This window comes from Aplidium turbinatum, chromosome 10 (assembly GCF_918807975.1).
Source record: "Aplidium turbinatum chromosome 10, kaAplTurb1.1, whole genome shotgun sequence".
In the NCBI taxonomy this organism is placed as follows: domain Eukaryota; kingdom Metazoa; phylum Chordata; class Ascidiacea; order Aplousobranchia; family Polyclinidae; genus Aplidium; species Aplidium turbinatum.
Window position 1 is genome coordinate 21,916,262 of NC_137481.1, and position 13,350 is coordinate 21,929,611.

Below are 13,350 nucleotides of genomic sequence, written 5' to 3' on the forward strand. Positions count from 1 at the left end.
GAACAAGCAGCTTACAAAGAAGGGTTCTCTTGCATTGATCACCTGTATGCAGATAGAGAAGATGAATGAATACTAACAAACCATATTTATGGCATTAGTTGTTTATGAGAAGGCATTTGATTCCATTAAGCACTCTTCTGTCTTTAATGCAATTCAAACTCATGGTATATCAGATAAAATAGTAAACATTATCAAAAATACATACACAAATGGCACTGCACAAATCAGAACCGAGAAATTAAGTGATAAAATAAAGATTCAGAAAGGGGCTCGTCAAGATGACACTCTTTCACATGTTTATCTGCAGTTGAAGAAATATCTAAGACTGGACTTGTCATTAATGAACAACTGCTGAGCAATCTCAGATTTGCAAATAACATCATCCTTTTTGCACAGTCAGAATGCACTCTGAAACAATTGCTTGAGAAACGGAACCAGGAAGGAAAACGAGATGGAATAAAGATGAACAAGAAAAAGACAAAAATAATATGTAACGAGACAGCACGAAAACAACCGAATGGGTATGTTGATAGCTGGAGAAAAGATAGAGGAGGTTGATCAATAAAAACATCTAGGGAAAATAATAACAGCAGGAAACAACAAACACGAAAAGTGGCAGCAGCGGATTGAAACATGGAAAGAATAATATTAAACATGAATAGAAAAGACAAGATTAGAAATGAAGTTATCAGAAGCAAAACACATATCAAAAATGTCATTGAAACAGAAACAAGTCTGAATGGCAATGGGCAGGGCGGGACATGCAGCAGGTATGGCAGATAACAGATGGGCCAAAATAACCACAGAATAGACACCAAGATAATATACAAAAAGAAATAGATGAAGACAGAAAACAAGATGGCGGGATGACATTAACGAAAAGATTGGCCATCACTTGGATGAAGACAGCGAAAGACAAAATGGTGTGGAAACGTATGCAGAGGCCATCTGCCACCAGTGGCATGACTGACTAATGAAGATGATGAATTACCATGCAACAAAAAAAATTCTTTATCCTTGGGATATAATTGCTATTGTAGCGGCACTATCTAAAGATGTGCCACCCATATTATACAGCTGCAGTAGTGAAACAACATCCCGAACATGGTAGAGAGGAACCTTTTATTTTGTCTGTTGCGAAAAATAGTATAAAGTACAAATATAAACCGGTACAAATATATTCAACAACAAACAGAAAGTATTAAAATACTGTATTAGTCATCGAGTCAGCTGCTTCCTGAATTGTGACCGCACAAATTTAGAAAAAAGTAAAAAAAAAATACATCCATAATAGGGTAGGTCGAAATTTGGACTTTTTCTCCGATTTCATTGCTGCAAACTTTCTTTCTTGCGAATAGTCATAAAACGACATTCCTGAAAGTTTGAGCTTGATCGGACATCGTCTTCATTTCCAAAAATCGCGATTTATAAAGGTACCTGAAGTTATTTTTTCGAGGCTTGAAAATGCATTGTTTTTGATAGGAAGTTGTTTTCAAGAGATTTAAAAACGTCACAACTTACTTAATTCTTATTGTAAAAAGATGATTTATGCGTCAACAGTTTCAATTTAATTAGGAGAATCTAATTCATTGTGTACTGACTCCGAAAGGTGATAACGTCAGCAATGACGTCATTAAACAATAATTTGCAAATAACGATAAAACTGATAATCCTACATGCTTCATCTTTAAGTTATATTATAATGAATTGATGTACTTGCCAAACATACAAAATGTTATGCCGTTTGGCATCTCTTCTACCCCAGGCCATTTCCAAAAGATAATGGATGATAACTAGTGACCTTCCAGGTGTAGCAGTCTACCTGGATGACGTTTTGATAAGTAGAGCTACAGCAGAAGAGCATTATTTTCTAGAACCTTAAACGACTTCATCTTTGAAAGGTCTTAGATGTATGAGGGAAAAATGTAAATTTTCCCAGGCAAATGTCGAGTACCTAAGCCATGTTCTTTCTAAACAAGGGATTTCTAAGGGTCCTAAAGTCGATGCCGTACTGAACATGCCTGCTCCTTCCAATGTTGGCACCTTACGTTCTTTTCTGGGGTCGATTCAATTTTATTCTAAGTTTATGCCCCCAGATTTTTCTATGGTAGCGCAACCGTTATATCATTTAACCAAGAGTGGTGTTCGTTGCAGATGGGAACACAAAGAAAAATGCGCTTTTGCAAAATTATATTGCAAAATTAATCAAAAGTCTTTGAAAAAGCACTGAAGTCACATGACTGCAAACAAAACTGGCTAGGAAATGTTACACCGGTGTCACACAGTGGCGTATTTAGAAAGTTTGTTAAGGGGGGGGGGCAAGACATTGCGTCAGTCAGCTGACTCGGCGGCTGGAGGCCAATGGGGGTCTGGAGGTAGTACACACGGGGTAGTCTCAACAGTAATACACAAGAAGCTCAAAATTGGTGAAAATGGCTGTTAATTGGTTCAAATTTTTTTAGTTGGGCTAAAATTAGACTTGTTTGACCCTTTAAATAGGGGGGAGGCCGGGAGTATACCAAAATGTCATATGATGCGTCAGAACGGGAGAGGGGGTTATCTGAAACCGTCAGAATATCGTCAGATTGGGGGGGAGGGGATCCAAAATCAAGAGCGAATCCGCGGAAGTAAGTTACTGTTCCAATCAATTGATTGATTGAATCTTTATCCTCGGACTGGGAAAGCTTCTTGCAGAGCTTAATCCTGGCAATTTTTCATACTTGTAGAGGCTTTGAATCACTGACTCAGGCCCGGTCACCGAGATAAGAGTAAAGTTTCCGATTGTTGAAGTCTTGTTGCCAGGGAATTATTCCATCCATTAGATGCTGCTGAATGGAGAGTAGTCTCTAATGTGCGTTGCTCAAGGGAAAACCAGTTCATCAGCTTTTGTATAGGCCTGATAGCCCAACTCCATTTTTTTAAATTTCACTTTTTGTGCTTTTCCGATTTTTTTCCAGGTCTTCTAAATGATACGTAAAAACGGCCAATTTTGTTAAGCCTAAACACGAAAAATACCCCCTCAATATTTTTGTTGATCTTAAAAAAGGCCCGACTCCAGCAATTGGGCTTTAACTTTTTTATAGTTTCTCCACAGAATTTTCACCGAGTGAAATTTTCCGGCATAATGCTTCTTATACCTGTGTATCTAAACACATACAATCACTATCGAAATTCCACTACAAACAAATGACCAAAATAAATAACGCATTTCTCTCAAAAACATCTTTGTGATGACTGAGCTCTCTTGAATACAAGAATTCAATTGTATCAATACACAAAAGTATCGGGTCGTTCAGTAAATCTCACAACAGTCACGCGGCTGCCAAATTTGGGCCCGGTACCTGTCCTCAGCCACTGTTTACGGTTCTACGAGTCCACACAAAAAGAAATATCCCTTGAGGAATATGTTGGACGGAGTTGCATTAAACTTACATCTAATCAACGTATTTAGTTTATTAGTTGTTTTGGTATTCTTCCGATGACTGGTACGTGGAAATAAACCACAGTGGTCTGCGATTTTGTGAATTTTTTGCTTTTTGTACAAACGAAGTTTTGTTGCTTTTGCCGGAATGTGATCAAAAATTACTTAAAACTAAACCCGAGGGAAACATTTTGGCTCAAAGATCTTCACTGAGAAGCTTCATTCGAATAAAATAAAGACGAAGCATTTTAGGACTTTTCAAGCATTTAATTTGTTTATTTTAATCTCATAACCAAACGATATGGCTAGAAATATTAAATATAACAGAATTTTAAACTGTTGTCACAACAGATATACATCTTTTTATAAGCTCGATCATGCGTGTATATATTTAATGGCTTTTAGACAGAAGAAGAATGGACACCACGATGAAAAATAAAAAATAAAAAAGTATCTTATGTAAAAAAACAACACAACAAAGAATAACTGAAACGTTTGCATGTTTATTAACGTTGCAGCTACTGCTAGAGAAGAAAAACAAGGATTTGCATTAAAAAATATCAAGTTCAACGGAGCTTGAGTCTCGACGAGCCCCATTTGCGTAGCCTACGTCACTGTCTGATAGATTACAAAAAATGTTGTTTGAAAATGCCAAAGTCCTCAAGCTTATTACCAAACAAAACTCGCAACAACATGGCATTTAATATGACGAAGAAAGAAACAAAAAAGTTACTTCTCTACCCCAAGTTGTAAATGGCTATTAAGTTTCGTAAAATGTTTGTTTGCTAACTTTAACCTTAAGCATCAAATTCGTGAGAACAGGTGCATATAGACGCATCACCTGTTCTGAACGTTATGATGCCGCAAAAGTTTGTTTTCAACTTTATTTGCATCAGGCCACGAAGTCCTACAAACGACTTAGCTTACGTACAAGCAAAGTTTTTGTGGAAATACGAAGGCACAGTTTCTTAAGATTTATGGTAAACCGTTATCTAATTATGCTCGGTGTCGGTGAACGTTCAGTGTTCATTCTTATATAGCATTTAACCTTTTATAACATTTTAGTATCAGGCAGTACAACATTTGCTAGTTTTCCCTTGAATATATTAACTCTATGGAAGCCAGTTATAATGTGCTGAGATGGGGATAGATGAGACAGTCAAGGAACAAAGATTATGTGTTTGATAGTCTACTCCTCTGTACCACAGTGACATGCAGCAGATACCCACATGGTCCAGTGACTCAAGCAATCGGACTCCTTCTGTACTTTACGGTTTAGCAGCAACTCACGCTATCTATGAAGTTAGAAATTAAGAAACAAAAGGGTGACAAGAGAGATACTAAATAGACTGAGGCACACAAGTTAAGTTTGGTGCATTAGCCCAGTGTTTCTTAAACAGGTGAATGGTTCACCCCAGGGTAAACAAAATTTTTGCAAGGGTGAACCAACCAAAAGGGGTGAATAAGGGTGAACACTGAACAGTCAGTAGTGAATGATAGCTTGGAAGCAGGGCGGATATTCCGGGGGTTCAACCTGTTCAGTGAACAGGTGAGAATTTCGAAAAAAAACTAAATCAATTCCAAGTTTTTCATTTTTTAATCAAAACTAATTGTTTTTTTATAAATTTCGATATATTTTAGTGTTTGATTCTTTTATAAATTTCAAAAACTAATGGTTTGATGCTTTAGTCTTTGTGAAGTGTTCTTGAAAGCGAAACCAACCGACATCTTGTCCTTAGATGCTTAGATGCTAGGGGTAAACAAAACTGAAAAAGTTTAAGAAGCACTGCATTAGCCTACTCACTTCCACAGATCAGACACCCGAGACGTCACTGTAAGCGAGCGTTGCTTTTCTGCTACATGAACAGGTGGGTGGCTTAACGTCATCGGATACAAGGTAACCAATTGCTGTGGTGCTAGGCGTAAGTGTACTGCAATAATATTCATTATCCTGTTAGGCATGCGTCAATCTTAGGTAGGTTACTGATACGTTTCTAAGACACCATACCGGATCTGCACATTTTGTGGCTCTGTAGAGGAGTGTCAGACCAACCTATGCGACGAGTGATCACCATGACCCCAGGCAGAGAGGTCATAATAATCTTGATCATGAAGACAGTGGCGTAGCCAGGAAAAAAATTTGGGGGGGGGGGGCAAATATTTGATGAATTGAAGAGAACGACAAAGTGTTTGATTTATGTGCAGTGGCGTATGCACGTATGTGCACCTGATGTGCAGTAGCGTATCCTGGTGGCTTGAGCAAGGGGAAGCAATGAAACTGGTGGGGATTAAAGCGTGCCGAAGGCACGCATTTTTTAGGGGGGTCCGGGGGCATGCTCTCCCAGAAATTTTTTGAAAAATTACACTTGAATATTGGATTATAGCGCTTTCTGGAAACACTTTTAGGGTAATATTTGTATGAAATTTATTAGCAGATAAACAGCTATTAACTTATTAAGGGTAGCTCTTACACACGAACGGGCAACATCTGCGGCTAAAATTAGAGAACACCAAAAACTCAGCTACAGAAAAACCTAACAGAGTAATCCATTCTGAAATTGCTTCCACAAATTAGTTAAAAGAAACGTAAATCCAGTAAATTTTGCGCGATTTACGATTTGCAAAATTTATTGGTGTCTTTCTGTGTGTCTAAAACAAGTCCTTGGGGTGTTAATAGCCAGATGTCTTGGAAAACATTATAAATTTCTACAAATTTGATTATATTTCAACAAAGGGCTCAACTTCGGAATCCAAACTTCGAAAATTTGGGGGGAGCCATGGCCCCTTTCGCCCCCCCTGGCTACGCCTATGCATGAAGATCACATATTTTTGGTGATCTTAATCTTGAAGATAGCCAAAGCCCACCAATAAACAATAGGTCGTTTGACCCTTGAACGCCAACTGTTTATATAAATGTTTACGGTTAGCAGCTTACTAAAAGGCGATCTCTTTACAGTAGGTTACTCGTACATCTCAACTTGAAGCATTGTACAGTTGGTGACTTGTCAAGATTGTACGTAGATTGAGATCGCGTACTACTACCTTGCTAAGATTGAAAGGTTTACGACAATTGTTGACAGTTTGTATGGAAATAACTTCAAAAGTATGAAAGTACTTTACACTCGAAAAAGTCGCTGTTAGTTGAACCATAAAGCCTGACTGGGAAGTCTGCTTGAAACCTTCGTTGTTGTGAGCCACGCAATGTTGAAATAAACAACAGAACATTTGCTGAAATTTTCGTATCGGAAGCAGAAATGGTTGGTTTTGCTTTCATTTTTGTGATTCATTTGATGGATATATCGTACGTGCTTCTTCACGTTTGATGTGCAATACGAAGAATGAAAGTTTGATAATTCCCCTTCCTAGAGAATTGTTGTTTTAAAATAAAGCAGTTTCAGTCTGAAATCATTGTCTTCAAAAAATTTAAAACGAAGGGCTTGGTAGCTGAAGTAAAATAAGTTTGTTAATTCACAAAGTAGGTGCAATAGATACTGTCCGCAAAACTCTTTTGGAATGCAAGATGGATGACGTTACTAAGTATAGGCTGTTGTTTACATCTTCTCCAAAAAGTAATATATCATCTCATTTATGCGTTACAAAATACAGTATTGATTTTGCTTCACATTTATCACAAAGGTTGCTACATTTTGTTGAGTATGAAGCTTTTAGTGTATTTGGTTGTTCTGGTCGTCATGCAAACGTGTGTTATGGAAAGGCCCCTCGCCCAGGGAGACACTATATTAGAAGAACTGGTGTTAACACAGGAGGAAGTCGATTCTTTCGTTAACATGCACAACCACTTTCGACGAGTGTGGGGCTCTTCAAACATACGACTGATGTCTTGGGATAAAGATATTGCCAAAATTGCAGAACAACATTCACGGTAAACTTGACTTTGTTCAAAACAATTACTCATTGTTTTTATATATTGCAATGGTCCTAATCACCTTTTAAAAGCACTCTTTTGATAATTTTGAGATTGTTTCAAGTACGGTACTGTAAAGAAATAGTTTACTTAAACAACGTATAGGCTACTACATTTTTGAGACCTGCTGCTTTTAAAATTTTTATGGAGAATAAACCCACATCGTTTTCTTGAAAACATTGTTTAATAAGCGTCACTTTTTAAAAATCTGTTTTGAGTTCCTTAGTAAGAAATTGGCCTTTCATGTGTTTGTAACCTAACGTTATCGTTTAAACTTGACAAACACTATAATAGCCACAATGAAGTTCCAGTCAATGTAAAAAGCAACACATTGCAGCGTTAACATTTACCTTCAACACTATTACTGTAACTATAGCCTACTTTGAAACATACTAAATTGAAACAGAATTACCAAGAACACAGAACCTAAAAAAGTAAACAAAAAAAGTCTAAAAAGATCACAAACTTGATCGTTCACTCCACCTTACTCAACTGAACTTCGCTTGTAACCAAAATTATCGGTTCGCATGAATAAGTTTTACATGAAATTGCCAACAAATTTGTGACTTACTTTAGCTTTGACACCACAGCACCTGCAATTGAGAAGCGTCTAGGTACCCAAAGACGAGCTGAACCAAATTGTTATTGTCATATCAAGTTCAAGTGTTCTCAACCAACCAATCCGTAACAAATATATTTTTGTGGTTTTAACGTTGTCATAGTCAATTGGATCAATTAGAGCTCTGGCAACAAGAGTGATGCATAAACAGTTATTGTTTAAAGTTTTGAATAAATCGCATAATGCACTATTATCAGCCTATCATTTCGTTGGTTTGAATTTTTCTGCTCGGACTAGCAAGTTTCTGATAGGTTATTCCTGGCAGCTTCGCATACTTGTAGAGGCTTTGAACCGCTGACTCAAGGCCGGTTACCGAGGTTGACAGAGTAAAGTTTTCTCTTGTTGTTAAAGTATTGTTGTTTGTGTGTTATTTCATCAACTAGGTGCCACTGAATGGAGAGCAGTCCTTAACCTGAGTTGCTCAAGCGCACACCCCGAGAGCCGAACCAGCGTCACTTGATTTTGAAGTTGCTCCGTGAACAAAGTCGAGCGCTGAACTACTGAGCTAACTGAATTTTGGTAACAAACACTTTTCAGAGGCTGCACATTTGCTCACTCGACATCTCCACTACCACCTACCGCGCCCTTTCAACGATTGGGTGAAAATCTTTACACAACTAAAACCTCTAGTTCATTTAGAAACAGAACGAAGGTTCTCAACTCTGTCAAGAGCTGGTATGACGAGGTAACCTGCTGAATATGGCAGCATTTTTTTATGGAAGTTAACATTTTTGAATTATTGAGTAGCTTACATTAGTGGTTGTTAACCTTTTCCTTGTTGGCATCACGTTTAAATCACAACTAAGATTTCGCACACCTTCTTAGAATGGCTGTATGACACTGATCAGCCCTAAATGTTAGGAAGGTTATAAAGAAATGTTATTTTGTTTTATCATTTGCAATGTGGATGAATTAAAACGTTTTTGTAGGACACCACCTAAGAACAGCTCATATCTGCCAGAACGACAAACCTATATGAAAACGCATCATTATTATTATTACGACATTAATAATACCGCACTGTAAACTTCAATATTATAAAAATTGGAATAAGTAATTAATAGAAAGTGTAGCCTCCGTTTCTAAAGTTTGTGTTAAACAACCTTGTCTAATAAAAATCATTTTTGGTATTGAAACCCATCTCGTACTCCAACCCAGAGGTCACCAAACCTTTTTGAGAAATGGCCAGGTGACTATAATAAGTGATGCTCGCGGGTCGGATAACTATTTTGTTTTGTAGTTTGCTACTTGTGGTGGTAATTCAATAGAGTTGCAAGTGAATGGGTTGTGGAGAAAAACCTCATTATTTTATCACAAACTTCCAAACTCATACATACTTAATCTTTCAGAAACATCAATTAAAATACATAGACTATAAAGATGGGAAACACAAACAGAAAGTTAAACAATAAATACTATTAATACAACAAAAAGTGCTCAATGCCAAGCAAAAATCCAAGCAGAGCGAATTACATCAAATATAGTTACTATTCACTAAAAACCTTTACTGGGGGATCATCAGAAGATTCTTGTAAATTAAATATTTAAACACTTTAAAAGTTTTGATAAGATTTTTTGTTTACTATAGTCCTTATATCACATTATTTGCACAGTTCGGTAGTGGGGGGGGGGGGGGGGCGAACCTCGCGGGTCGAGTCTGACCCGAAGGGCGTCGTTTGGTGCCCCTGCTTCAAGCAAAACTGTCTTCTTGAAGCGCTTGACCGATTCATACCAATAGCTCCGTTACCCATGTCATCAATGTTACTGCACCAACCTAAACTAAAATTGAAAAAAAAAATTGCTGTTTCACATTACTTTTTGAAAATTTCGCCTAAAAGTATCAAACAACATAACAAACTGGTTGCCCATGTACAATGCACATTGTTCTATGCCGTATCTTTTCCCTCACAACCCCAACCTATATTTTATTTTTGTATTGCATTCTAACATATTACGTCATCTGCGAAGAATACAATCACAATATCCTAACTTAAGATTTCAAAATCTTTATTAAAAAACTTTTTGTTTTATTTCCGTGTTTGAAATTTGCCAGTAGAACCTGTTCAGCATCATGTTCTGCTTGAATTGTTTCAGGTGGAAGACTATAATTTACGAACCAGAAATTGCGCAGCAAACAAACTATGCGGACACTACACACAAGTAGTATGGTCCAAGTCGTACAAGCTGGGATGTGGCGCCACAATATGCAAGTAATTAGCCGTTTAAACTACGTCATTTTAAATATCCTATGTTTTTATTTTCTTGTTAATTTTTTTTTATTTTAGCACTTTTTTCTCAGTCTTCTAAAGTCAGTTCGAATCGGTGTCTCCCTCTTCCCTAGTGCTGCGACCATACATTCGCAGGCATAAACCAGGTTTGTACAATTGTTTTGATTTTAGGGCTAAATGTACATTTCTGAATGACACCACCGGCCACATCTTCATTTAACATATACGTTGCCTATCTGTGGCTAACAAAAAAGCTAGTTGAATCTTGCCTTATTCTTTTAGGCTGCAATTAGATTACAATAAGCAAAATCATAAAAATCAACGAATACTTTTTTGTTCAAAATAAACCTATGACAAAGTCCAATTTGGAATTATTGTGTTGCAGTACACGATTTCGGGTATTGAACCCTCTTAGCGTGTAGCTGTTCTGTAATGCATTAAATTTCCATTAACACTATTATTGTAGATATTGCGGATAGTCTAGTAAGATGTTGACAAAGTATCAGAAGATACTGTTTCGACGTTTTATCGCACAAAAAAAGCCAGCAAAACAACACCTTTGGCAGCTATTATGCTGTGTCATGACATAAAGGCTTACAATGGATCGGTGATCCATGGCTGGCCTTTAAATGCATTGCTTAAGCGTACATCTCAAGTATCGAACCTGCGCCGGTTGATCTTGTCGTTTCTTCGTTCTGCTGCCTTATGATCGCTGGAATTTAATTTCATGGCATTCATGTTATACAATCATGTGTGGCCTCAATAAAATCAAGTGTATAATATAGTGTAAGCTGCTTATTGTTTGAAAAATTGCTTTCATCCTTACAAAATTATTTTGTCCATAAACAATTTGAAAAGTCAGCTATCATGCAATGATGATGGTAAAAGAATGACGTCATTTTGTAATTTAACGAAAGTAGCTAAAATACATAAGACGTTATATGATTACGTGCAGTGTTACATGCATTGTACATTGTACAGTGTACATTGTACAGTGTACATTGTGGTATTACATTGTACAGCGCAATATGAAGCAAATATATAATAAAGCTTCGGTAGAGAGTTCGCTTTGTTCATACTTGTTTATTTTCTATACTCAGACCTAGAAAACAAAGCAACCTTAATGGGTTTTTAACATATTGGATCACACAAAAAAAACATACATAATTAAAATAAACTTTCAAAGATTTTCGTTCATTTAACTCGATCATTCTTGTACCACTTGTTAGAGTTTGTGCTGCTCAGTACGAATATTGTTTGCAGCCATAGTCAAGTTTATGTTCTAATTTTCGTTTTTATGTAGATTGCACATGTAAAGTAATTCCTGATGAGGACATAAGTGCGTGTCGAAAACGTTTGAAAGTTTATTTTTATGTTTTATTTTATTTATGTGTTAAAAATAAAATATTTTAAACCCATAAAACATACATTATGATATATTGGCATGTGTACTGTACTAGGGACAGTATATTACGGGACGCGCAACTCCATTGTTCCGCCAACATTAGAAGGGTCAATTGCCAATTTGACATTTTTTACGCTTTGCTGCTGGCTTGTTTATAAATAAAATCCTTGAATTACTTTAAAACCAACTTCACTCTTCTTATATAACCTATAAAAAGTACATTACTTTGTAAAAAAACGTAACCCTTCTAGTGTTGGAAATAAGCCTAAAGCGGATGTAGTTTCACATCCCTATGATCTATTCTACAATCCCTAGTACTGTACATCCACTACAACGTACGTGTGTTATGTTGTTTGCAAATTGCATTTTTCAGGCCATCAGGTACAAGCTACGACCATCAATTCATTGTAGTCTGCAACTATGGTCCTGCAGGGAAGTAAGCATTCAGTGTATTGTGGTTATCTTTTGTGCTAAAGCAACGTTATAGTTTATTTGGCTTAACAATATATGACGTTATATTCTATGCACCAGTAGAAAATACCAATGAAAAGTGGCTTTAATTCGTGTTAGAAAACCATCATAAAGAATAATAATTTACTCAAACATTTTTGAGGAAATCGAGACATAGAAAATAAACACATTTTTTAGATAGCAAGAGTATTTCAAGGGTGTTGTGTTTCTTTCAGTTTCAACGGTGAGGCTCCATATACCGAAGGAAGCTCCTGCTCGGAGTGTTCTGACACTTCTGATGTTTGTGTGACTGGTTTGTGCGCAAATTCAAACCGAGGTGACGCCATTCCTGTGCAACCATCTTCCACTTCATCAGCGCCACCTCCAACGTCATCCGAAACACCTCAAACATCATCAACATCTTCTGCAACACTTTCAACATCTTCCTCATCTTTAACAGCGTCATCAATTAGCAACACAACATCAGCATCTCCCGAAATGAAGAAAACATGTTTCAAAACAATTAGCGTGCTTGCACTTGCATACCTTTTTTATTTCTAAATGAAATTTTGTTTCAAGTGAACATTTGACTGTTTCGAGTCGATTAGTTTGTATTTCATTCTATATTTTGTATTTTTGTAGTTTTCTTGGGCAATGGGCATGTGCTTACGATGGTAACATCTTACAGTGCTATGTGATGAAGGTTGATTGATTTAGTTTCCACTTGATTTAGTTCCTTGAACTCCAAGATGTGCATTGTGCAAGCTAAGACTAATCCACAATGATTTGAATTATTACAACGAAATCCGTTCTTGTTCAATTTAATGGCCTAATATTTCAAAGATGAAATCTGTAATACTTAAATCTGTGTGTAGCGGCCCAAGCCTGGTTTGTCAAGCCCTTCATAAGGTCTTCAAATTGCACACAACTTTTGTATAATGGATTGCATGTGCAGAGCCGTATTAACCGCCTCCCGGCCGAGGAAGGCATGGCTGTTTAGGGGCCCACCAACTTTAGTCTGTTTAATGTTTTTGACTCTTTAAAAAGAAAAAAGCTGCTACAAAAACTCGATTGGTTTTGTAGTTATCTGTGGTATGTGAAGAAGGTTGAATGATTTAGTTCCTCGAACCATGAGACGTGCAATCTTTGGTCTAGCAATAGGCCTACACAAAAATGATTTGAATTTTCATTACGAAATTTGTTGTTGTTCAATAAATGGTTTAATGTAAAAAGATGAAACCTGTTTCTTAAACCTGCATGTCGGGACCCAAAGTTGTCCGGACCCTGATGTTAACAAAAGAG

General features: G+C 36.9%; 1 protein-coding gene across 1 annotated transcript in view; it reads left to right on the forward strand.

The window, feature by feature from the left end:
* Window positions 1-6,723: 6,723 nt before the first annotated feature.
* The window catches only part of LOC145779067 (uncharacterized), a 33,916-nt gene continuing 27,289 nt past the window's right edge, over window positions 6,724-13,350 (forward strand). The window contains exons 1-5 of the mRNA XM_082590640.1: window positions 6,724-7,304; window positions 8,503-8,650; window positions 10,060-10,175; window positions 11,972-12,034; window positions 12,285-12,606. Coding sequence (XP_082446766.1) covers window positions 6,946-7,304; window positions 8,503-8,650; window positions 10,060-10,175; window positions 11,972-12,034; window positions 12,285-12,606 — 1,008 coding nt within the window. The 5' untranslated portion in view covers window positions 6,724-6,945. The remainder of the gene's footprint in view (window positions 7,305-8,502; window positions 8,651-10,059; window positions 10,176-11,971; window positions 12,035-12,284; window positions 12,607-13,350) is intronic.